The 21,673-nt window shown below is 41.8% G+C and overlaps 6 protein-coding genes across 8 annotated transcripts in view; 2 read left to right on the top strand and 4 right to left on the bottom strand.

Moving 5' to 3' along the window:
- Positions 1 to 358: 358 nt before the first annotated feature.
- Positions 359 to 2,617, bottom strand: LOC134197355 (uncharacterized). The gene is made up of 7 exons (XM_062666656.1): positions 2,495 to 2,617; positions 1,665 to 1,806; positions 1,507 to 1,589; positions 1,356 to 1,439; positions 1,126 to 1,302; positions 957 to 1,027; positions 359 to 887 (listed from the first exon to the last, which is right to left on the bottom strand). The coding sequence occupies exons 1-7, from the start codon at positions 2,614 to 2,616 to the stop codon at positions 499 to 501; spliced, it is 1,068 nt and encodes a 355-aa protein (XP_062522640.1). The 5' UTR covers position 2,617; the 3' UTR covers positions 359 to 498.
- Positions 2,618 to 2,685: 68 nt separating this feature from the next.
- LOC134197420 (DALR anticodon-binding domain-containing protein 3-like) lies at positions 2,686 to 6,279 on the top strand. Of its 2 annotated transcripts, none has more exons than XM_062666741.1 (13): positions 2,686 to 2,814; positions 3,612 to 3,933; positions 4,000 to 4,289; positions 4,359 to 4,576; positions 4,735 to 4,806; positions 4,878 to 4,932; positions 5,061 to 5,152; positions 5,217 to 5,346; positions 5,420 to 5,478; positions 5,544 to 5,654; positions 5,769 to 5,837; positions 5,903 to 5,968; positions 6,044 to 6,279. In XM_062666741.1, exons 1-13 carry the CDS (start codon positions 2,697 to 2,699, stop codon positions 6,095 to 6,097), a joined length of 1,656 nt encoding a protein of 551 aa, XP_062522725.1. In that variant the 5' UTR covers positions 2,686 to 2,696; the 3' UTR covers positions 6,098 to 6,279. The 2 variants fall into 2 exon arrangements, with proteins under 2 accessions (XP_062522725.1, XP_062522724.1); XM_062666740.1 differs by having other exon boundaries at positions 4,878 to 4,992.
- An 18-nt stretch (positions 6,280 to 6,297) lies between these two features.
- LOC134197650 (constitutive coactivator of PPAR-gamma-like protein 1) lies at positions 6,298 to 10,398 on the top strand. Its single transcript, XM_062666995.1, has 2 exons — positions 6,298 to 8,451; positions 8,761 to 10,398. Exons 1-2 carry the CDS (start codon positions 6,298 to 6,300, stop codon positions 9,295 to 9,297), a joined length of 2,691 nt encoding a protein of 896 aa, XP_062522979.1. The 3' UTR covers positions 9,298 to 10,398.
- A 1,341-nt stretch (positions 10,399 to 11,739) lies between these two features.
- On the bottom strand, positions 11,740 to 16,869 carry LOC134196994 (trichohyalin-like). 2 transcript variants are annotated; one of them, XM_062666224.1, is made up of 12 exons: positions 16,779 to 16,869; positions 14,883 to 16,503; positions 14,036 to 14,391; positions 13,760 to 13,923; positions 13,592 to 13,703; positions 13,357 to 13,537; positions 13,097 to 13,261; positions 12,819 to 13,017; positions 12,622 to 12,759; positions 12,382 to 12,519; positions 11,903 to 12,325; positions 11,740 to 11,845 (listed from the first exon to the last, which is right to left on the bottom strand). In XM_062666224.1, exons 1-11 carry the CDS (start codon positions 16,834 to 16,836, stop codon positions 11,990 to 11,992), a joined length of 3,468 nt encoding a protein of 1,155 aa, XP_062522208.1. In that variant the 5' UTR covers positions 16,837 to 16,869; the 3' UTR covers positions 11,740 to 11,845; positions 11,903 to 11,989. The 2 variants fall into 2 exon arrangements, with proteins under 2 accessions (XP_062522208.1, XP_062522209.1); XM_062666225.1 differs by having other exon boundaries at positions 13,357 to 13,534.
- Positions 16,870 to 16,937: 68 nt separating this feature from the next.
- LOC134196996 (thioredoxin, mitochondrial-like) lies at positions 16,938 to 21,227 on the bottom strand. Its single transcript, XM_062666228.1, has 3 exons — positions 21,050 to 21,227; positions 17,165 to 17,288; positions 16,938 to 17,091 (listed from the first exon to the last, which is right to left on the bottom strand). The coding sequence occupies exons 1-3, from the start codon at positions 21,208 to 21,210 to the stop codon at positions 16,978 to 16,980; spliced, it is 399 nt and encodes a 132-aa protein (XP_062522212.1). The 5' UTR covers positions 21,211 to 21,227; the 3' UTR covers positions 16,938 to 16,977.
- Positions 21,228 to 21,463: 236 nt separating this feature from the next.
- LOC134197649 (uncharacterized) overlaps positions 21,464 to 21,673 on the bottom strand; it is a 1,665-nt gene continuing 1,455 nt past the window's right edge. Inside the window, exon 3 of the mRNA XM_062666994.1 lies at positions 21,464 to 21,666. Within this exon, the coding sequence (XP_062522978.1) occupies positions 21,517 to 21,666 (150 nt within the window). The 3' untranslated portion in view covers positions 21,464 to 21,516. The remainder of the gene's footprint in view (positions 21,667 to 21,673) is intronic.

Raw genomic sequence — 21,673 nt, 5'->3', positions numbered from 1 at the left:
GTGTACATGTTGGTTAACCATGCGTGGTAGCTATTTGTCCTTCAAGAAAGGCATATAGGCAGTCAATAAAGAATGTTAACATCTAGGTTAGTAGGTTGATTTTTTAGACTCGTACAGTGTACCCAGTCCTTCCCGCTATGTTGCTACACCACGTGCGCTAGCTGTCACGTGTGCACAGTACCATGTGGTTTCACACGTGTTATTTGGCAGGACTGGGCAAGTTCATCTAATGTTGATACCATATGGCACCAAACAATTGAAGACGTCACTACAGAATCAATCTGAAAAATGAGCGTAATCTCACTCCCTAGGACGTACCATCACTTTGAGACTTCCACACCTCACACGTGAATGCTAGAACAACTCACATAATTAGTTAAGGGAAGTGTGTGTATACCATTGGCTAGATCCAAGTCAAGTCACTCACTGTACAAGAGATAGATCCTGTTACTCTGTAGCATCGTTCTGTATGTACCAGTAGAACATAGTTACAAATAACTATCTATATTTATTATCTGATTTGTGTAACCATGGCACTGGAATTAGCCATCTCCACCAACTTGTAAATGGTCCTAGGCTCCTCTCCATATTGCCCTTCCAACTTATCACATCTACTTTTCTCACTGAATGATTACGTTTGGTCTTTATCGTCACAACTGTGTTTACAGCATTTTCCTCACACTGTGGCTCCAATTCTGTCTTCTTATGTCGTTTCCACACTCTTTGTTTCAGAAAGTCGTGCAGAGTCTTACCTGACGCTGTGACGTGAAAAATGACCATGAACAAGAAGCAAAGAACACACGAAGAGAAGACAGACAACCAAAAGAAGACATCACTCCCACCATAATCGAGACACCTTTCTTCCAAAGATCCAGAAGCAGGTTTCACTGATACAAACAATTAGTATTGCAGCCAAATATTAAACGCAAGAGTAATTGTCAGTACTAAGTTTTTACCATCTTTGGAATGCTCCAGTGAAAGACAATATGAATATGGGTCATGTGACAAATAGACAGCATACAAGCAACTGCAACAAAGAGTAGGTTACAGTACTAGTGTACCATATACACAAAGATACCTACCTATTCACATGGCTAGCTAATACACTGCATACACATCACTTACCTTAGTGAGCAATAGAATACAAACAAGAAAAAATGGTGGGCATTATGCAGTCCAATGCAGTTGGCAGCAAAAATGCAATGATGGTCGTGTCTCAACACACATGATCCACATGTGTTACAATGATGGGCTTCTGGTGGCTTAGGAAGTTGGCACTCGGAACACCATCGATCGGCTTCACTAACAGCACACAGCATTAATATCAAACACCTCTGTATTTAATTAGAACTAACCTGACTGTGGATGACGTTTTCAAAACATTCTTTGTTAGGCCGGGAGAGACAAACACAATCTTGTAAAAATGGTAGAACATATTGCTGGAAATGGTTTGTATACAATTCATATTATTTGTCATTTAATACCAAAACAGATTCAGCAAATCACCTGTTGAGAAACAGAGATGGAATTATGTGTGCAACAAGAAGATAAATCGGTAAAAACAACCAACTGTCGTCAGAGAAGTCACGCTAGATGTAAATCATAGAAATCATAAACGCCATTGTGCCACTGCAATTTATCATAATATGTAAATGTTTCTTTACGATGAAGAATGGCACGATGTGTGAGAAATGGATGTAGATGGGCATCGTGATAAGTGCAAGTACAGACATCATAACTAAGTACTCGGCCTTGTCGCTGACACGCATGGCTGAACTCATAAGACGCGTTATATGAAGTGAACGCCTACAAAGTACCAGTTATTTACACAACATGAAGCAAGTCGAGTATAGCAGTTACAGTATGTCATGATCACAATCAGATGTAGTAGATCTGTTTGAATTCAGTCAAATCGTAAGTTTTAATTACACAAAAATTAAATATGAATTAGCGGGCAAGCACAAACAAACAGATAAGCATATAGACAGACAACTAAACAGATAGACATACACAGATACAAAGACAAACGAAAACAAACAAACACAGTCAAACAAACATACAAACAAGACATTCAATTTCAGTGTCACGGCTCTGTTTTACTGTAATATCACCAATTAATTAATATATTATGATTTTAATACTATATGCACTGATAACTGTCTATAGCTAGACATCTGGCTACATTGCAGCATCTGATTGTACACAAAATGCGTATAGACGTTTCTTCAGGTAGCCGCGTCCCCAGACTCTCTCGCGCTAGTCTTGCCCGGTGCCCGTATAACAATTCCAGACGCCTGGAATTGTCATACGGGCACCGGACAAGACTAGCGCGAGAGAGTCTGGGGACCGGCTATCTTCAGGCACTGACGGACAGAAACAGACATATAAAGAGACGACAAATTGCCTCGAGTTCAGGACTAAAACTCGAACACTAAAACTTTAGCTGACAAAATGAGAATTAAATTTAATTAATTAAACAAATATGTTGACTTGCCATGGCTTGAAACCGAACGCTTCTAGTATATTCAAAATGACTTCCATAATGAGAGGCAAAGTAACCATAAGGCAAATGCAAACAATAGCGACAAGGACCACCACTGCAACGCCGCTTGCCATCTTTCTAATGATATCCGGGAGTTCTGGGATCGGGGCTGTTATTTCTAATTATATCCGGGAGTTCTGGGATCGACGTTAATATGATTGGTCAACTGAGGGAGAGGATACGCGAGACTCTGAAATCACGTGGGATTCAGAACTGCGACGTGCGTGTAGCAAGAGATTGCAGGAATGCTGACTTTGTCGCTTTATGTCGGGGTTTGTTCGATTCGATTTCACGTGTTGATTTTTTTCTTGTCTATGATTTTCGTCTGTCTGTTTGTCTGTTTTTCCGTTTGTCTGTTTTAATCATTAACTTAAAAGCACATTATAGTGAATTAATTAAATAGGCAGATTTCTGTAGCCTCGAACTTCCAGACCAGAGCGCGCGCGAGACGCGCAAAGATTTCTGTCGGTTTGTAGCCTCGGCCTCCCAGACTTTTGTAGCGCCGATTGAATGGGTCTGGGAGGCCGAGGCTAGTCTGTTTGTGTGTTTGTCTGTTTTTCTATCGACAGTAACATTGTTTAGTTCTCACTCTTTCTTTAGTAGCCTGTTTGATTGTTTGTTGTATACCTGCTTGTGTCTTACTATTCTAAGGCCAGACCAATTAAATTATTGATGCTTGGATTCGCTGGTCCAGTTTGGAGCTTAATTAATTAATTGACCAAAAAATTGATGTGCACATGCGCAATGACATTTATTCTTGCTGTAAAATGACTTGGTAGTTTATACACCCTTGGACTACGTGCCAATCTGCAAGTGGCAGCAGTGCATGTGGTCCAGCGACTGTACTGTGTTCTGCTCAGTATCAGCGTCTCGTCTTTTGTTTAGTGTCCAATTTATTATCCCATATTTCTATAGGCAGTGCAATAAAAACTGCAAATGCTCAAATGTCACATGATCATTACTTTTATTGTGATTGTGATTAGTCGGTCCAGGTTTTATATGCCCAAATATCCAAGCAAAACAAATTTTTTGGTCTGGCCTAATGTAGATCATCTGTTTGTGACTGCAGAATCAGCTACTAGGAGTTGCATTGTTGTTGTGCTAAATGGTGACAAAGAAAAGGACGTCTGCTGCATACAACACTGTTTTCTAGATGAGAAAGACAGAGTTATAATTATTCTCAATAGATCACATATTTTCAGACAAGTCCTACTTGACCTACCTGCAGGTCTGCGTTGTACGGCTACGACTGGACAATCAACTCCAGAAAGCCACGTCTGCATAGTAGCCTGGTTCTATTGTTGCAATCCAACTGATGCTGCTGTGACAGCAATCGCAATGAGAACTGCTCTGACTGCTCATCATGCTGCCAAACTTGTTGAGATAACAGGGTACTTCGATCTGTAATCGTGTTTGTTGCATACTTGACAGTAGCATGTAGTTTTTATTTGATGCAGTTGTAAGTGCAGCCTTGTGTATGCTGGCAACTGTGAAGAACAATTTTGGATCAATTTAAAGGAATGGGTGGATAAATTTGGCTGCCACCCTGATAAGTGGGTTGCTATAAATGATGTGGATGTACAGACCAAGGCAAAAAAACTGCTAAATTATGGTATTTCCAAGCTGCAAAGTGCAACAAAGAATGAGGAAAGTAAACTTATAGACGTTGTAAAAGGAGATCAGCTATGTGCCTCTGAAGTCATTTTAAATTTAAGACAATATATGCTTCAAAATGATCTGCCAATAGGTGCAAGTACTACTGTAGTTGGTAGAAATTGTTGTATGTGATTTGATAACAGCACATCGTTCTTTGCAGGCAAGATTGGATATGACAAAGGAATGGGGAATGCTGTCTTGTTGGCTGATGGTATAATGGATTCACTTTTACTTGAAGCAGCGGTGTTGCAGGATTTGTCTGAAACATTTTGTTGTGGCTCTTTTCTACATGTGGATATCCATTCGAGAGCTTTTCATCGGCAAAAGCTCAGTCTAGCATGGAGAATGTTGTGCGACAACCCTTCGTCAAAGGAGCAGGTTTTAATGCTACAGACTTGCATTGCATACGCACGGTAGACATACATATACTTACGTCATACATACATACATATATTGCACTCACTTGCTCTTGTAAGCTTCACCCCTATGGTTGTGTAGCACTGTTGTGGAATTTTTGGCTCGTGTTTGGTGTACAGAAGTTACTTTTGCACTTTGGAGTTGCTGACGTCATGGAGGGGAAACCTCTTGTAATGGAAGATTACTATAGGAATGTGGTGACTTTGCTTTTCTTATTAATAATGTGTGTGGCTGCTAATTTTGATTATTTATTGGAAATAGGGTGAGAATGCAGCAATTATATGATGTTGATTCTTTCAAAATGAGATCCACGCAAAGTGAGTTTTGTGTGATTTTGAAATGTGTACTAGCACATTTGGAAAAGTTACATTGCAAAAGTTACATTGTCTGACATATGGCATCAAGTGCTATATAAGTAATTGAGCTCTTTGGTTCTTTGTTATAGTTTCAGAAGAAGAAGCTACTGGAAAAAAATTACAATTGCTGACAGTTGCAGCAATAAAATTTGAACTGTTATCTGTAAATTTGAAAAATAAAGTAAATCGCAGCTTTGAACAAACATCTGTAGTTTGTACATGTAGCGTATGTTTTATTGTTTAAGGTTAAAGTGAAGTTGTCAAGTGGCAAAGATGTTGGTGGTGTCCAAGACAACAATTCTGGAACATTTGTTATGTATAACTGTGCTAGAATGACTGCTATCATGAATAAGTATAAGGATGGAGTCAAACGAGGTGAATATGATCTGTACATGTCTTGACAGGATATTCTACTTGCTTTGAACAAATGTATGTTCACTGTATGAAGGTTATTACCCCTGCCTACCAGATGCTAAGAATGTTGACTATTCTACTCTGACTGGTCAGGTACATTTTAGTGCATACTTGAACAAACTTGCCTTGGAATTTGCTATTGCTAGTTGATGTCTTAGAGTGAATGGGTTCTTGTCTGGAAGTTTCTCACACAGGATATGTTGAGTTTTCAGGAAGCAGGCAACATCTCAACAAGGACTGCTTTATGGGCAGATGTACAGTCTAATAAGGTAAATAAGTGTTGTGGTAAAACGTTTATTTGCACACATCCCTGGTGTAGCCATATTTCATTACCCATGTATGGTAATTGTGGCTGACCAGGTTTTGGTATCAATTGGTTTCAGGTTTGTGACATAATGACTCGATTAGCAAAAGAAGTCAGTTCTTACTACAGCCATGTTCAAATTTTGCAGGTATGTAAGTACATAGTAAAGTTGGATTAGTAGTAATTAGATGACAAGTTAAGCCATTGTTCTAGGAACCAAAGGCTCATATGTTGAGTTGTATGTTTGCCCGTCTGCACTTGATACTTGGAATTAAGCAGGTGCTAACTTTTTTGATTACAAATAAATTAAATTACTAGTATGTGTATGTCCTAATGGTATGTACTTTGTCCCAGATGTTTGAGTATGGCCTTGGTCTGCTTAGTTTGACTCCACTAGAAGTCATGTAGCAAGTCTCATTTCTGCACAAGCCACGTTAACTGAACTGTTGTGTGATATCATGGATGCATTTTAGTTAATTAATTCCTACACAAAGGTTTGACTGTATCGCAAGTTTTCGATAGACGACTGTAGAGATTGAATAGTTTACATACAATTTATATCCTTAATATCTGGGCATGCTCAAAAGCTATGATTTGGTCCACGCGACATGCGCAGTCAGATTACCGTGGAGTCCCAACGTTACGGGAGTCCTTTCGTCACCGTACTTTTTACCGGCTTTCCAATGGGTGTGAAAGGACTGAAACAATACGTTGAAGATCATCAAGAGGTCCTCACCGAAAAGAAAACTTTCAGGACCCCTTCCCGTGTGGCAGAGAAGAAAGTTCTAGTTGTGGATGGACTTTCCTGCTTGCGAGTGTTCTACAATCCTCGTCTCGACTGGTTATGTGGTGGTCAATGGACGGAGCTGCGTGATGAGCTGCATAGCTTTGTTAGACGTTTTACCAATTCTGGTTTCCAGTTGGTTGTCATTTTCGATGGAGTTGTGGAACGCGGCAAACGCAGCGTGTGGGTTCATCGCCGCAAACAAGACATGAGGACTATACGCCACGTGTTTGAACACGTGAAGACAACGGGACATCAACCAAAGAGAAATATGCTCTGTCTTCCAGCTGCTCTGAGTACGTTTGTGAAAATGACGTTAAAGAGTACTGGGGTGGACGTTATCAATTCTCTTGGCGAAGCAGACAAAGAAATTGCTCAATACTGCTTGGCTAAGAAATGTTTTGGCGTTTTAGGTGAAGACTCTGATTATCTAATTTACCCAGTTCAAAACTATTTTACTACTAAAGATATTCATGTTGGTGAAAAAAGGGTTGATATGATTCGTTATGATCGAGATAAGTTTTGTGCCCTACTTGGAATTTTGCCATCACGTTTGCCTGTTCTTGCTGGTCTCTGTGGAAATGATCAACTTGATGCCAATCGACTAGTTGGTTTTCATCGAAGAATAACTGGAGCAGTTGGATGTGAAAAGCCTGTGTATCGTGAAATTGTGCCTAGAGTTGCACAGTTTATTTGCAGCTTTTCGGAGTCTGTTTCTGCAGAGCAAATTGCAGTTCGTGCATTTGGATCTGCACATGATTCTCGATTACATTTGTTTAGAAATGTATTGGCAGCTTATGATCTTACTATGAGTGTTGACACATACCTCACAAGTAGGGACTCAGAGTCAGTATCGGAGAGTTCTGCCTCAAAAGGTATTCGACATGAAACTATTAAACAGGAAGATGTGGTCGATAGTGTGGATGGAAATGTTGACCGTCCATGGGTTCATGTGGATGATGCTCTGTTCATGGATGAAAATGACAGTGGCCATTCGGGAGAAGATAGCAATGATAGTGATGATAGTGATGTAGAAATAAATGGTGATGACATAGCAGGTAATGGTGATGTAGATGATCTAATGTCTAATGAACATGATGAGGTCAGTACTGTTTCTGCTAGTGTGACTGATTGTAAAGTATCATCAGAGACAGTCTCTACTAATCAGCCGTTAATTTCTCGTTTGGTTATGAAAAAAGCAAGAAAAAGGCACTTGAATGCTGAAATTATTCATCTTGTGTATCAAGTGATGTGTGTAGCAGAGATTGACATGGGTTGCACCCTAGAGGATCCGACCAACAGCGAAAAGATACCACCAGCAACCATTCTATTTCAACCAATCAGAGAACGCTTATATGGAATCTTACTAGGATTTAAGACAACAGAACACACAGAAGTGAAGAAAATCACTAATGTTGATCTAGTTGTTGGTCAGAATGCTGTTAAAGAATGGTGTGTCCACAGAGGAAAGATGTCAAGTGAACCTGATATTGTTCCTGCTTGTCCAGTTCCCAAGGGTTTTGCCTCTTTGGACGAACTATGGGACGAACATGACATAAATCATGACAATCAGATGAAAGCATTCGGTTATTGTCTTGGCTGGTCAGACATGCCTTATCAAATAATCCATGTTCACAGACGTTTACTCTGTGGTGTTTTGCACTTTATGATCAATCAAGATAAACTAAAATTGAAGGAATGGGAGCTGGATGCATTCCTAGTCCAAGGAACAGATAGGATGTTGGATAACAGTGGCCGGCTTCACCGAGTGAAAATTCAAAGTCCAGATTGTCGAGCGATAGAGTTGGCTGCTGTGTTTATGAGAGGAGTTTATATGACTGTGTTTGCATATAACGCATGTGGTATGAAGTGTGATGACAAAATCAGTCCATGGGTGTGTTTTAATGGCAAACTTTTTCATCAGAAGTACCTGGATGCAAAGAAGGGAAAGTCGATGAAACATTTATGTTCATCACAGGTCAGTACAATTTGTTAGCTGATTTTTGTAGACATAGATATTTGTAGTTTAATTAAGAATGTGCAATGCAAATCCTATTGACTCTACATATTACATGTAGACAGACAGACAGATGAACAGACACATGGATGGATGGACAGAACAGACACATGGATGGATGGACAGACCAGACAGACAGACAGACAGACAGACAGCTGGATAGACAGAAAGTAGTTTGTCTGTTTGTCATTATGTGTCTGTCTTCTTCTTTATCAATTTATTTGTTGTATTAATCATGTCCCAAAGTGTACTTGAAAGCCTTTCTTATAGGAACATGTTTCTGAAGTCTGTCATCTTAAGTCGATAATCATGGAGGTTACAGTTGCTTCTAAATATCCTGAATCCAGAGTAGCTGCTGTTGCATCAGCCATATGTACAGATGGTGGTATGCAATCAGGTGACAATGTGACACGTGTGGGTAAAGCGTCCCAATCTGGTTCCTCTCAAGAATATCTACATTATGTTCGTGATGACTGTGTGCATGTCGAACCACCAGGACCACCATTAGTTGCGCCAACTGGGTTGACTGCAGAAGCTCACACCTACCTAACGTGCACACCAGAACAGCAACCATCATTCAGACCATTACTGCCATTGCATCAACCCACATCTCCTCTGTGTTTGCATCCATGGATTTCAGCCCATCCATCATACGGTCAACCTGTACCTGGTTATTATTCTCCCTGGTATCATGTTTATGGCTATCGACCCTACATGTCTCACGTGCAGTGGCCACAGTGGCAACCAGAAGATGAGACATATCCCTACGTTTACGCACAAGGCCAGTCTTACTTACAATACTACTAAAATATTTGATTGCTAATAGTTTGATTGTATACACTGTGTATGTAAATGTTTATAGTCAGAATTCTTTTTTAGTTAGTTTAATTTCTAGCACAGACATTATTGGATTCTTGAGCAACTTTCTATGCCCTGCAGTGCCTATTGAATGTTTAGACTGTTTTGAGTTGTTGTAAATAATCATGTGATATGGTGATATCTCTTGTTCAGAGCCATCTAATTCAACACTGTTTATTTACAAAGACTTTACCAATTATTTAATTAGTTGATTCATGGACTGAAACTGAATACAATATGTCAAAGATTTCATATTATAAGTGGCCTTTGTTTCCCACTGCTACATTAAGTCTGTGATGGCTGTGTTTTACCAATGTTGACAAGATGGATGATCATTGTAGAAACAGAACTGGCAGAACAAATGCCTGCTTATAGAGCTGTCAATGTTGGGCATATAGTGAGCAGTCACACACTACATGACATTTCATTGTCACTGACGCATTCTTGAAATAATCAGACAGTGAGTGGTACAGCATTTGGCAGCTACAGGACATAAAGATGCATCTGGTAAGAAGTTGTGGAGATGATAAATTCTGTGTAATAGCACAGACAGACAGACAACTGGGGGAAGCGCGGCAATGAGAAGGGAGCAAATCAAGGAAAACAAGTACGCCCAGGAACGACTACCTGGTGGATATTCTCCAACAGTCGTGCCTCTTGTATTTGAACATTTCGACCGTTGGGGGGAGAAAGCGTCTGAGTACTTAAGGGTCCTCTCTGCTTTGTGGAGGGATGACAATGGATGATCTAACATTGCTGAGTTCAAAACACACTGGAGATGACGATTTTTGATCAAACTGCAGCAATGCAATTCAAGTGTGATCTCTAGGAAGATGGCAGTAATTTCAGCTGGACAAAAATCTTGCAGTGTCCTTGACGAATATCAATTTGTTTTAAACTAAGTGGTTAAATGTATTCTGACCCCCCTATGGGGTCATCTGTTGTAGCCTTAAGTGTTTGTTGTTGATTTAGAGGAACTTTACTTAAAGACTAGCTTTTAAGCTCTTGATGGAAATTTCTTTGGATTTGAAATATATGTATTTGACAGACAGACAGACAGACAGACAGACAGACCGATTGTTTTTATTGATTGTAACTTCAGAAGATGCAGCGAGCAAATCTTCAAAGGAAACAAATTCACATCAGCCATTACTCTGTTCATTAATTACGGCCTAATGGAGGACAGACAGATAGACCAGTGTTCCAAATTTCATGGCAGACATAGTTGTCACCTTGGCAACCTCACAAAATTTTCAGTCAACAAGAGTTTAGGACTGTTACATATATTTCATAAATATCAAATAGTGATACTGATTGTTCTGGTAAGTAAACATTATCCCAGGACCCCAGAGACGCCACCCCCAGCCCGACCTGAGCAATTTCACTATTGTACAGTACTCTACAGCATAAAACAAAAATTCACTGGGTCCACCATAACTTGAGTGACTCTAGTCGTCAGGATGGCAACCTCGCTGGAATAATTGGTTGTCACATGAACTTAGTCGTCAAATGACAACTTGATGACCACTTTTTCGAACATTGTAAACAGACAGATAGATACACAGGCAGACAGATAGTGTCCATTGTAGTTTTTGTCAGTTTCCATGTATGCACTAGATGATGACAGACAGACAGACAGACAGCACATTACCTACGTAGAAAAACCAATTGCAGTGAAAGTAAGATTGCATTGCATCACACTACTTTTCCATGAGTTACCACGAGTGGCAGTGGCACAGTGTAACTAAAGTAGCTGCTAAGTGCAACAGCACTCTCCAGTGCTTTCCAGTTTGCTACACCCAACTTCATAGTTAGGACTGTCTGATTTAGTCTCGTGTAGCCAGACCCTATGTTAATCATAAGCAACTAACTACCCACAGTGGCAGCTATTACAGTGATAAGTCTCTATCATCCTACTAAGTGCCTTGAGTAATGAACTTCAGTTCTCATCAGAAGTTATTTCATCTTCCATGTGAGTTGCTAGGGCATGAGATATCCTTTCTTTTCGTTGTTGCCTCCTTTCTTTTACTCTGTCTTTTAATGATCGAGACCTTCCACTTGATGTTGTAGAGACTGTCAAACTATTTCTCTTTTCTCCAGTCACAGTCTAGAGAGAAAATGACAATGCAGGAAGCTTGCCCACCTGGTTGTTTACGTAACAGCCACCTAGTCAATCCCATCAGTTTGTCTGTCTAGCTGGCTGTATGCACACAGCCCTCTTTATACGTACCAAGTACTGTGCATCTATCAATCTGTGGTGATGTGTGGTGGTGGTGTGTGAGTGAGCATGTGTGACACTGTGCATGCACACATGCATGCATGTGTCTGTGCATGTTTCACTCTATTTCCAGTATATCCATTTGTCTATCTGAAAAATCTTATCATGCCTCTTCTTCAGCTTGTTGTACAAAAGACTCTTGCATTCTCCGTGCTGCTGCGGCCATACGCTCGTTTATATCAAGGCTCTTTTCGTCCTCAGTTAACAATTGAAGAAAGCCTATTAAACAGCAATTTCATATGTTACAGCTCACGCACCTTTTCAAAGCAATCATACCTGCTTCTTCTGGTGATGTAGGCATGTCTGCAGTCATGGTAAGAGTTTTTTCATATCGAACTCGAATTACATGCTCTTTAACTTTTGCTAGTTGTCTGTCTTTCTCTTCCTGTACAAGAAAACAAAGACACATATAGAAACAGAGGGAAAACGAATGTACTTCACTCTTTCCTTCATTTTCTTCTCTAGTTGTTCTTTCTGTCGCTGTCCTGCATCGAGAACCAGTGTTAGTTCAGACTTTCGTCTGTTCTTCAAGTGCTGTAGACGATTCTTCACAATTTCTTTCTGTCGCAATTTCTCTTCTTCAACGCTCTTGTCATGAGTTGTTGCTTGTGTTACAAGACTCCCTGCTATTTCTTGCTGTTGTGCAGGATCTAGTAGTTCAACGGCTCCTGTTACATGGACAGTGGGGACAACACTTGTCTGCCATTAAAACTAGTTGAAAGACATGTATAACATATAGAATTTTGTTCGCTTACAGATGATGTCCTTGAGACAATTGTCTGTGTCTGCAACTCTGTATTTTCAGGTATTGCCTTGTCTTTGTCCAGTAGAGTCTCTTGAACAAAAGCACGATGTGCCAACAATTCTGCCTCGTTTTGCAGCTGTGTGAGTGTCTAACCAAAAGATAAAGCTTATGAAATTCAGCAAGGCAAAACTGATGCAATGCCTTCTTTAAATGTTAATGCTTCCATAATATACATATATGACCAGCTTACCCTTTGCTTCCGACGCAACTTGCTTCTGCTTAAACTTTGAGGAAGAGATCCATCTTTTTCCAAACTGCTTGTGCTGTTGCCTGATTTCTTCACCTCTCGTGCTTTCTGTTCATGCTTCTGAATGCCCTCAACAAGTGCCTGAATATTACACTCTTAAAACAGTTAACGTGAACACAACGAAGATGATAAATCATTGCCTGTCTTTTCAGCTCAAACAATCTTTCCAGTTCTTTCATCTTTGACTTTGCCTCTTGGTTGTCTAACATTAGTTGAGTTCCACTCGGAATGTCATCGATCAATGAGCTATGCTTGGCTGCTTTACTTGAGTCCTCACTGTCAGATGACTTGTCACTGTCTACAACTCGATTCTGTTTCTCTTCACGCTTGCGTCTTTGCCTATCTTGCACACCAAAGGGACAAAAACAGGAGGACTATCATTACAAATGTATGATGGAACTATGATTTGTGTTTATACAATAGTTTCATTCTCATGCTTGTTTGTTTCTTGGCTGATTCTACTCGTTCACGATGCCTTGAACTCATCTCTGTGTCAGACAGAGTACTCGGTTCCTCAGTCATGCGCCTCATCTTGAACTCTGAGATTCGTTTCTGTAATGATGCCGACATTGGCCTTTCTGGGCTAGAAAAAATAACTTCAGACGTTGGTTGTTCAGTGATCCATCAGTCTGTCTGTCTGCTTGTCTGCCCATTGAACGTTACAAAAACAATAAATACCTTAACCGTGTCCACCGATCTTTGTCTATTAGTACATGCAAAAGCTGTGCTTTCTCTTTAAGGAACTTGCTCTCCAACTCCTGCATCATCTTTAGTTCATCTTCTTTGGTCAGTTCAACAATACCTGCTTCTTCCCCTTCACTGTCTCCACTCTCTTCAGTCTCTACTTCATCAGCAGCTGCTGTTAAACCTACACTGAGTTGCCATACAACTGAATACAATGGTTGGTACTTGCCTTCCAACTCTGTGCCTTCAGTATGTAGCAAAACACGTGCCAGGTTGTCATAGTAACCACCAGAACAAAGTTGTTTTTCAGTCTCCAAAAGTCGAAACAACTGTGTTCTTCCCTGCAACAAAATTTGAAATGTGTGGATAATATAGTTACGTTTAGCCTTTGACATACCTTTCCAAGCATTGCTTGTAGTATTTCATGTGCTTCCTCTAGATGTCGGGACTGTAGTTCAATTAGAATGGATGTGATCACTGATGAGTGCGTTATTGGGTCAAATGCAGAGTCTTGCTGTTCAGCCAGCTTGCTGTAAATTACCACAGAACGAAGACTCAGAGCTTCCTGAAACAGATGAAAACTGTTAAAGCTAGCACTAGAATGTATTGCGAGATGCATCCTTCTAATACAATAGCCCAACATATTGATAATGGCATTAATAGCAGCAACTACTTGCCTCTAAACTTTGCATTTGATTAGTTCCCAATACGTGTGAGCTTGTTGTTCCTTCTAGTCTCCACGTCAATCTTTCATTTAAAATCCTAACTTTTCTCTGCTGTCTTTCTTTTGGTTCGACTTTCTTCAAATTCCTTGTCATCTGCTGCACAGTAGGATCTGCTGCCATCCGAAACAGAACAGCAACCTCTTCAACATGCTTTCTAATGAGCTCTTTAATAATCCTCTCTTGGATGGATAACAACCCGCTATTGTCAACCATGAGGCCAGAGTCAGCTGCAACGTGCAACACATCATTGCCGGTACGACGTGCCCTCTCTCGATCAGCTGCTAGTTCATCATGCCAAGCAGACCTGTATATAACAATAATGTTTTCATTATTTCTACTGAATACATGTGACTCTTTTCCTAGGGTTACCTAACCAATGGTATTTCTACCCTCTTTATTTCAGTTAAAGTCAAAGGCAAACAAACGTGCATGTGTGTGTGCACGCACGCATGCACACACACACACACACACACACACACACACACACACACACACACACACACACACACACACACACACACACACACACCACACACACAGCTATGTACCAATATCCCACTGGTACACAAAGTTCTGAACTGCCTTTGTCTACATTGTGTACTGTAAATACATGTTATTGCTTTCAAGTCTACAGTATCTTTGTACTATCCGTAGCCCACCCCTGCCCCCGGCACTCGTCTAGAATAACATATCTTTTCTTTACAAACTTACTAAGACAATCAAGAGCAGTACAATGAACAAAATGATAGTATGCACTTCAGAAACATAATAGTTGCTACGTAACACTTGACTGACCTGTCAGATGATCCAAGTTGCTCACAAAGACCAGCTACTATGACCGCACGATGAAAGCTAGTTTCGCAACAAGCAAATTCTCTTGCCAACAAAAGGCACATCAGCTGCAACTGCCGATCTTTCTGTGCTGTCTGCTGCTTAAAGTCTGTCTCCAGTTGTTGCCATTCTAGTTCCTTTCTTTTCTGTAGGTCTACGAATGTCTTTCGTACACTACACTCCTTTGGAAACTGCATGTCTTCATGACCCTCCACATCACCAAACAGCAGATCGATCCTTGACTGTTTAGAGCATTTGTCTCCAACGATAGGATTCAGTAATTCGTTGTCCTTGCCACTGTTCCTTTCATGATTGAGTTGGAGCCTCAACTTCACTTTCTTCGCCTCCTTCTGCTCTGATGTCATTATATCCCACTCGACTTCTCCCATTCCTTCTTGCAAGGCTGACGCAAATAGTTTGTCTTCTAGAGTTGAATATTTCCTTTCCAGGGCTTCCTTAATTGTTAATTCATTAACCTTGTCAGGATCGCCTCGTTGCTGTAAGTATCTAGAAATTACAGCTGCCTTTTCTTGATCATATCGAAGCTGTAATGCAATAAATATGTCATCACTCTTTTGCTCTCTTTCTTCAGGATCCAATCGCTGTCCTGCTGCTAGCTTTCGTCTCCTCTGTGATATTTTCTCTTTCATGATCACATCGTATTGTTTTTGATCTGGTCCTAGCAGACTATTCATATCAACCACAAATGATACCGGGTCACCTAGAAGACAGCCAATCTGATCAATACAGCCATCTCTGAGCATCTTCTTTTCGTTTGCCCTCAATTTGGTTAGTCGTGCTTGCTTTTCTTCTGCTGACATTGCAGCCCATTCGACTTCTCCTACTTTCAGACGAAGCATCTCCCATAAAAGTCGTCCCTTTGCATTGTCATATCTAACTTCAATATTATTCAAATCTCTTTCTTTTTGTTTTTCTGGTGTATCTTCTGTGTCAAAATCATCAATTATCATCTGACTTCTTGTCATCAAAATGCCATCCAGACCATATTTCTCGATTTGCTTCACTTTTCTTCTGGACTCTCGTACCGTCGATCGTTTCCACTCCCTCATCTTTTCCTCTTCAGCATCCACATCTCTCTGCAGACCCATTAACATTGAATATTCTGTGAAATCTCTCTTGAGTGTTTGAGCATCCAATTCAGCTTCTTTGCTGTAGAGATCTTCCATTGAAGAAGGCTGTCCATACACTGGAGGGTCAAGCACAGCCGCCTCTAATTCAACCAAACTGACATCAGCATTTTGGTCTATTCTATTTGACAAAAACACGTCCCACATTTTCAGACTGAAATCTTCCTGGAAAGTCGCCTTGAAGAGAAAGAGAGCATTTTTCAAAGACACTCTGCCTTGATTTCTAATATCCAGCGCTTTGAAATCCCAGAATATTTGATCTCTGACTTGCTGACGACGTCTGATCTCAGCCAATAGCATCGAAAACTGATCTCGCCTGCATTCCTCGACATCAAATCCACACACGTGATGCAAAGCGGATATCACCACATACAAAGGGATTTGAGTTACGTTGGCGCTCTCGTAATAAGTATGCACCTGCTCTGCGGTGATGAAACCTACGATCACAAAGAAATGTACAATTGCGGTGTGACTGTGTACTGAAGTCCCGTTGCTATGTTGGTTACTAGAGACACCTTCACAATATTGACACTGAGACAAACATCGCAATTTGCAAAATACTCATACAGACATATCATTCACTAATGCCTAAGATGATGAGAGCAACCGTGGAGTTCCTGAGCTGCAGCAAACTATGAGTTCATTGAAAATACGGTAGGAATGGTGATGACTGCATCCAAATGCATGCAACATTAACACTAAACTAACTGACCACATAGAGTAGTATCGAGCATGTCAAAGACCTCCAGTCCCAACCTGTCTTTGCCCATTGCATTAGCAACATACGCATGCGCACCTCTGTTCCACGCATTCCCGACCTCAATTGCGCGACTAATAACATCACATACTCCACGTACATAAACCACAATGAATTTAACGGTCTGCTGTTTTATTGTCAAAATGTTAGTCTGTTATTTTTCAACTTTAGACAAAAATTCTTTAATTTTCACAACATCTTGAGCTCCGACAAACTGATCCACAACTTTCCCATCACGCATTCCAATCACCAAAGGAATAGAAGATGCCTTCAAATAATAGACACAGACAACAAATGACAAACTTTATATTTATAAAGCAATAATTACTATATTTATATACCCCATACTCCATAGCCAGGTCAGGTAGATCATCAACGTTTACTTTGGCAAGCTCAATAGCTCCATTGTAGTCTTGCAAACATTCAGTAAGTCGTGGCCCCAAAATTCGGCAAGGATTACACCAGCTGGAATGGCCAGTAGATATTGATCACAGCCAATCTGCCACATGTATGTACGTGGTGTGTGTGTGTGTGTGTGTGTGTGTGTGTGTGTGTGTGTGTGTGTGTGTGTGTGTGTGTGTGTGTGTGTGTGTGTGTGTGTGTGTGTGTGTGTGTGTGTGTGTGTGTGTGTGTGTGTGTGTGTGTGTGTGTGTGTGTGTGTCTAATTGAAGTGTCTAATTGTTGCTCATCAAGCTGCCAGTTGGATACTGATGCACTACCCAACATCATTGCTGCCACACCATCTTACAGAGAACTATTCCCAGATAATGAAAACTTGTTCCAGCCCATATCTGAAGATGAGATTCAGGTAGCTATAGCACAGCTCAGAGATGGTAAGGCTCCAGGAGATGACGGCATATCTGCCGAGTTGCTGAAGTTGGGAGGAGGCGAAACCATCTGCTGGCTCACTTCACTGTTCAACTTCATCTGGAGCAGCGAGAGTATCCCCTCAGATTGGTTGAACCACCTCGTTGTCCCTCTTCACAAGAAGGGAAGTCGTTCCGAATGCGACAACTATAGAGGCATTGCCCTCTTGAGCATCCCCAGCAAGGTTTTTACTTGTGTTATATTGAACAGGATCAAACCCAGAGCGGAGGCCCTCTTGCGTGAGAACCAGTGTGGTTTCCGCAAGGGCAGAGGGTGCACTGACCAACTCTTTTCTCTCAGGGTGTTGATGGAAAAAGCCGGGGAGTACCATTGTCCTTTATACATGTGTTTGTAGACCTCCGTAAGGCCTACGATTCAATCAATAGAGCAGCTCTCTGGTCTGTTCTTCAGTATTATTACCACTTGCCATCTAAGCTGCTCAAAATCATTGAAGCATTGCACAGTAACACTTCTGCCGCTGTAAGGACCTATGGTAAAATCTCAGATCATTTCTGTTTCTAGTGGTGTCAAACAGGGTTGTGTACTTGCTCCAACCTTATTCAACCTCTACTTTGACTCTGTGATTCGACTTGTCATTACTGATCACCAACCAGATGTAGGTGTGTGCTTGTCATATCTTCTGGATGCTGACCTGGTAGGAAACAGGAAGAAGCTTACATCAGAGGTGTCAGTGTCAGACCTTGAATATGCTGATGATATGGCATTGATATCTGATTCTTATGAAAGTCTATCCTCCTTGCTGAAATCTCTGGATTCGTCTTGCCATCACATGGAGCTTACCATCAATTACAAGAAGACCAAGCTACTAGCTGACCTACCTGGAGCTGATGCCCATTCTCCATCTCCCATTTCTTTGCATCCTGATTGTGATCCAATTGAGGTGGTACCATCATTTCAGTACCTTGGAAGTTACCTTTCTAATAATTGCTCCATGGATGTTGAGATATCAACACGGATAACCAAAGCATCTCTCATATGGGTCACTTAACTGCATCCTTTGGCACCAGAGGAAGATCAAGTCTAGTACCAAGCTGAACATCTTTGTCTCTGTAGTTCTTTCCACCCTTTTATATGGTTTGGAAACAGCAGTACTTCTGGAGCCGCAGATACATCGCTTACAGAGCTTTGTGATGCGAAGCCTCCGCTCCATCCTTGGAGTGTCCCTATGGGATGGGAAGAGAGACACCTCCATCAGAAAGATAGCCCACCTACAAAGAATCTTCATCATGCTGACACAGAGGCGTCTTCGGTTATTGGGGCACATCTTGCACATGGATGAGTGTCGTCTGCCAAGGAAGCTTTTGGTGTGTGCATCACCCTAAGGTAGACGCTCAGTTGGAGGCCAGAGAATGAGATGAAACAATTTGGTACTGAGGGATTTAAGGAATTGCAATCTTGATGGGGTTTGGAGAATATTAGCAGAAGATAGGAATGAGTGGAGGAATCAGGTCTGGGCTGCCACACAGGAAGTAAATTTCAAGAAGAAAGAACAAGAGAAATACCGCAAGGATGAGCAGAAAAACGTCGCCGTGAAGCAAGGCAAACAACATCAGAGTTTGCTTTACACTGCAGCTTTGATGGTTGTAGATTTACTGCTGTAAATCATGCCGGCCTTGTAAACCACCAGAGACAGAAACATGGTCAGTGCCTGACTAGTCAATGTCAGTACTGTCACCAAACATTCCGCCAACAAGGCCTCCACAATCACGAGCGTTTCTGCTGTCAGAGAACATCCACTCCTCCGATATAGCCTATGGTGACCTTGGCCTGCATTGTTTCTCATTGAAATGAACGCAGCATGAAGTGAAGTGAAGTGTGTGTGTGTGTGTGTGTGTGTGTGTGTGTGTGTCACTGTGTGTGTGTGTGTGTGTGTGTGTGTGTGTGTGTGTGTGTGTGTGTGTGTGTGTGTGTGTGTGTCACTGTGTGTGTGTGTGTGTGTGTGTGTGTGTGTGTGTGTGTGTGTGTGTGTGTGTGTGTGTCACTGTGTGTGTGTGTGTGTGTGTGTGTGTGTGTGTGTGTGTGTGTGTGTGTGTCACTGTGTGTGTGTGTGTGTGTGTGTCACTGTGTGTGTGTGTGTGTGTGTGTGTGTGTGTGTGTGTGTGTGTGTGTGTGTGTGTGTGTGTCACTGTGTGTGTGTGTGTGTGTGTGTGTGTGTGTGTGTGTGTGTGTGTGTGTGTGTGTGTGTGTGTGTGTGTGTCACTGTGTGTATGTGTGTGTCACTGTGTGTGTGTGTGTGTGTGTCACTGTGTGTGTGTGTGTGTGTGTGTGTGTGTGTGTGTGTGTGTGTGTGTGCGTGTGTGCATGCATGTGTGTGTGTGTCACTGTGTGTGTGTGTGTGTGTGTGTGTGTGTGTGTGTGTGTGTGTGTGTGTGTGTGTGTCACTGTGTGTATGTGTGTGTCACTGTGTGTGTGTGTGTGTGTGTCACTGTGTGTGTGTGTGTGTGTCACCGTGTGTGTGTGTGTGTGTGTGTGTGTGTGTGTGTGTGTGTGTGTGTGTGTGTGTGTGTCACTGTGTGTGTGTGTGTGTGTGTGTGTCACTGTGTGTGTGTGTGTGTGTGTGTGTGTGTGTGTGTGTGTGTGTGTGTGTGTGTGTGTGTCACTGTGTGTGTGTGTGTGTGTGTGTCTGTGTGTGTGTGTGTGTGTGTGTGTGTGTGTGTGTGTGTGTGTGTCACTGTGTGTGTGTGAGTGTGTGTGTGTGTGTGTGTGTGTGTGTGTGTGTGTGTGTGTGTGTGTGTGTCACTGTGTGTGTGTGTGAGTGTGTGTGTGTGTGTGTGTGTGTGTGTGTGTGTGTGTGTGTGTGTGTGTGTGTGTGTGTCACTGTGTGTGTGTGTGTGTGTGTGTGTGTGTGTGTGTGTGTGTGTGTGTGTGTGTCACTGTGTGTGTGTGTGTCACTGTGTGTGTGTGTGTGTGTGTGTGTGTGTGTGTGTGTGTGTGTGTGTCACTGTGTGTGTGTGTGTGTGTGTGTGTGTGTGTGTGTGTGTGTGTGTGTGTGTGTGTCACTGTGTGTGTGTGTGTGTGTGTGTGTGTGTGTGTGTGTGTGTGTGTGTCACTGTGTGTGTGTGTGTCACTGTGTGTGTGTGTGTGTGTGTGTGTGTGTGTGTGTGTGTGTGTGTGTGTGTGTGTGTGTGTGTGTGTGTGTGTGTGTGTCACTGTGTGTGTGTGTGTGTGTGTGTGTGTGTGTGTGTGTGTGTGTGTGTGTGTGTGTGTGTCACTGTGTGTGTGTGTGTGTGTCACTGTGTGTGTGTGTGTGTGTGCGTGCGTGTGTGAGTCAGTTATTTAATAATACATAAACTATACACATAAAGCGGTCTAAAGGTCGATGTTCTTTCTGTACATACTCTGCATGGAAGTCCACAACAACAGGCTTAGTTGACTCGAGAACACGCTTCTTAAAGTCGTCTTCGTCTTTAACGTCAAACAAACGACGAGGGCTCGTATACAAACAAGCTACAACACGTCGCAGCTGAGCAGCCAAAACGGCTCTAGAAAGAAGAGCCATAGCGTGCGTTAACACCGGAACTGACACTGAGTAGTGAAACGAAGTGGCTACGGGTACGGGCCCGTACCCGCAACTTGCTCCGGCTACGGGTACGGCACACTGGTCACATGACGTTTCACGCTGGTCACATGACACTCTCACAACTTGCGATTTGTCGACACTGTACGTATACGCATAGCGTTGGGTCGGTAAGTCAACGAAGTTGTCACAGCTAAGCAAGCTATAATCTTAGTCGGCAATAGGTATGTCTAGATAATTATCTATACGTAAATATGGCTATAGCTAGCTAGCGTGGTAGAGCACTAGCTACATTACGCGTGCATGGTGGCAATGTCTGCAAAACCAGTACTTTTTCTTTGGCTTCTGTTTCAGCCCCACGCACTTCATGTGAAACCACTGAAGGCAGTGGTTACACAAAATTGCTTGTGACTCATCATCTAGATCATGTGAACAGTACTTGCAA

The sequence above is a fragment of the Corticium candelabrum genome, chromosome 22 (assembly GCF_963422355.1).
Source record: "Corticium candelabrum chromosome 22, ooCorCand1.1, whole genome shotgun sequence".
Lineage (NCBI taxonomy): Eukaryota > Metazoa > Porifera > Homoscleromorpha > Homosclerophorida > Plakinidae > Corticium > Corticium candelabrum.
The sequence above is the reverse complement of the archived record's forward strand: the minus strand, read 5'-3'. Positions and strand labels throughout refer to the sequence as shown.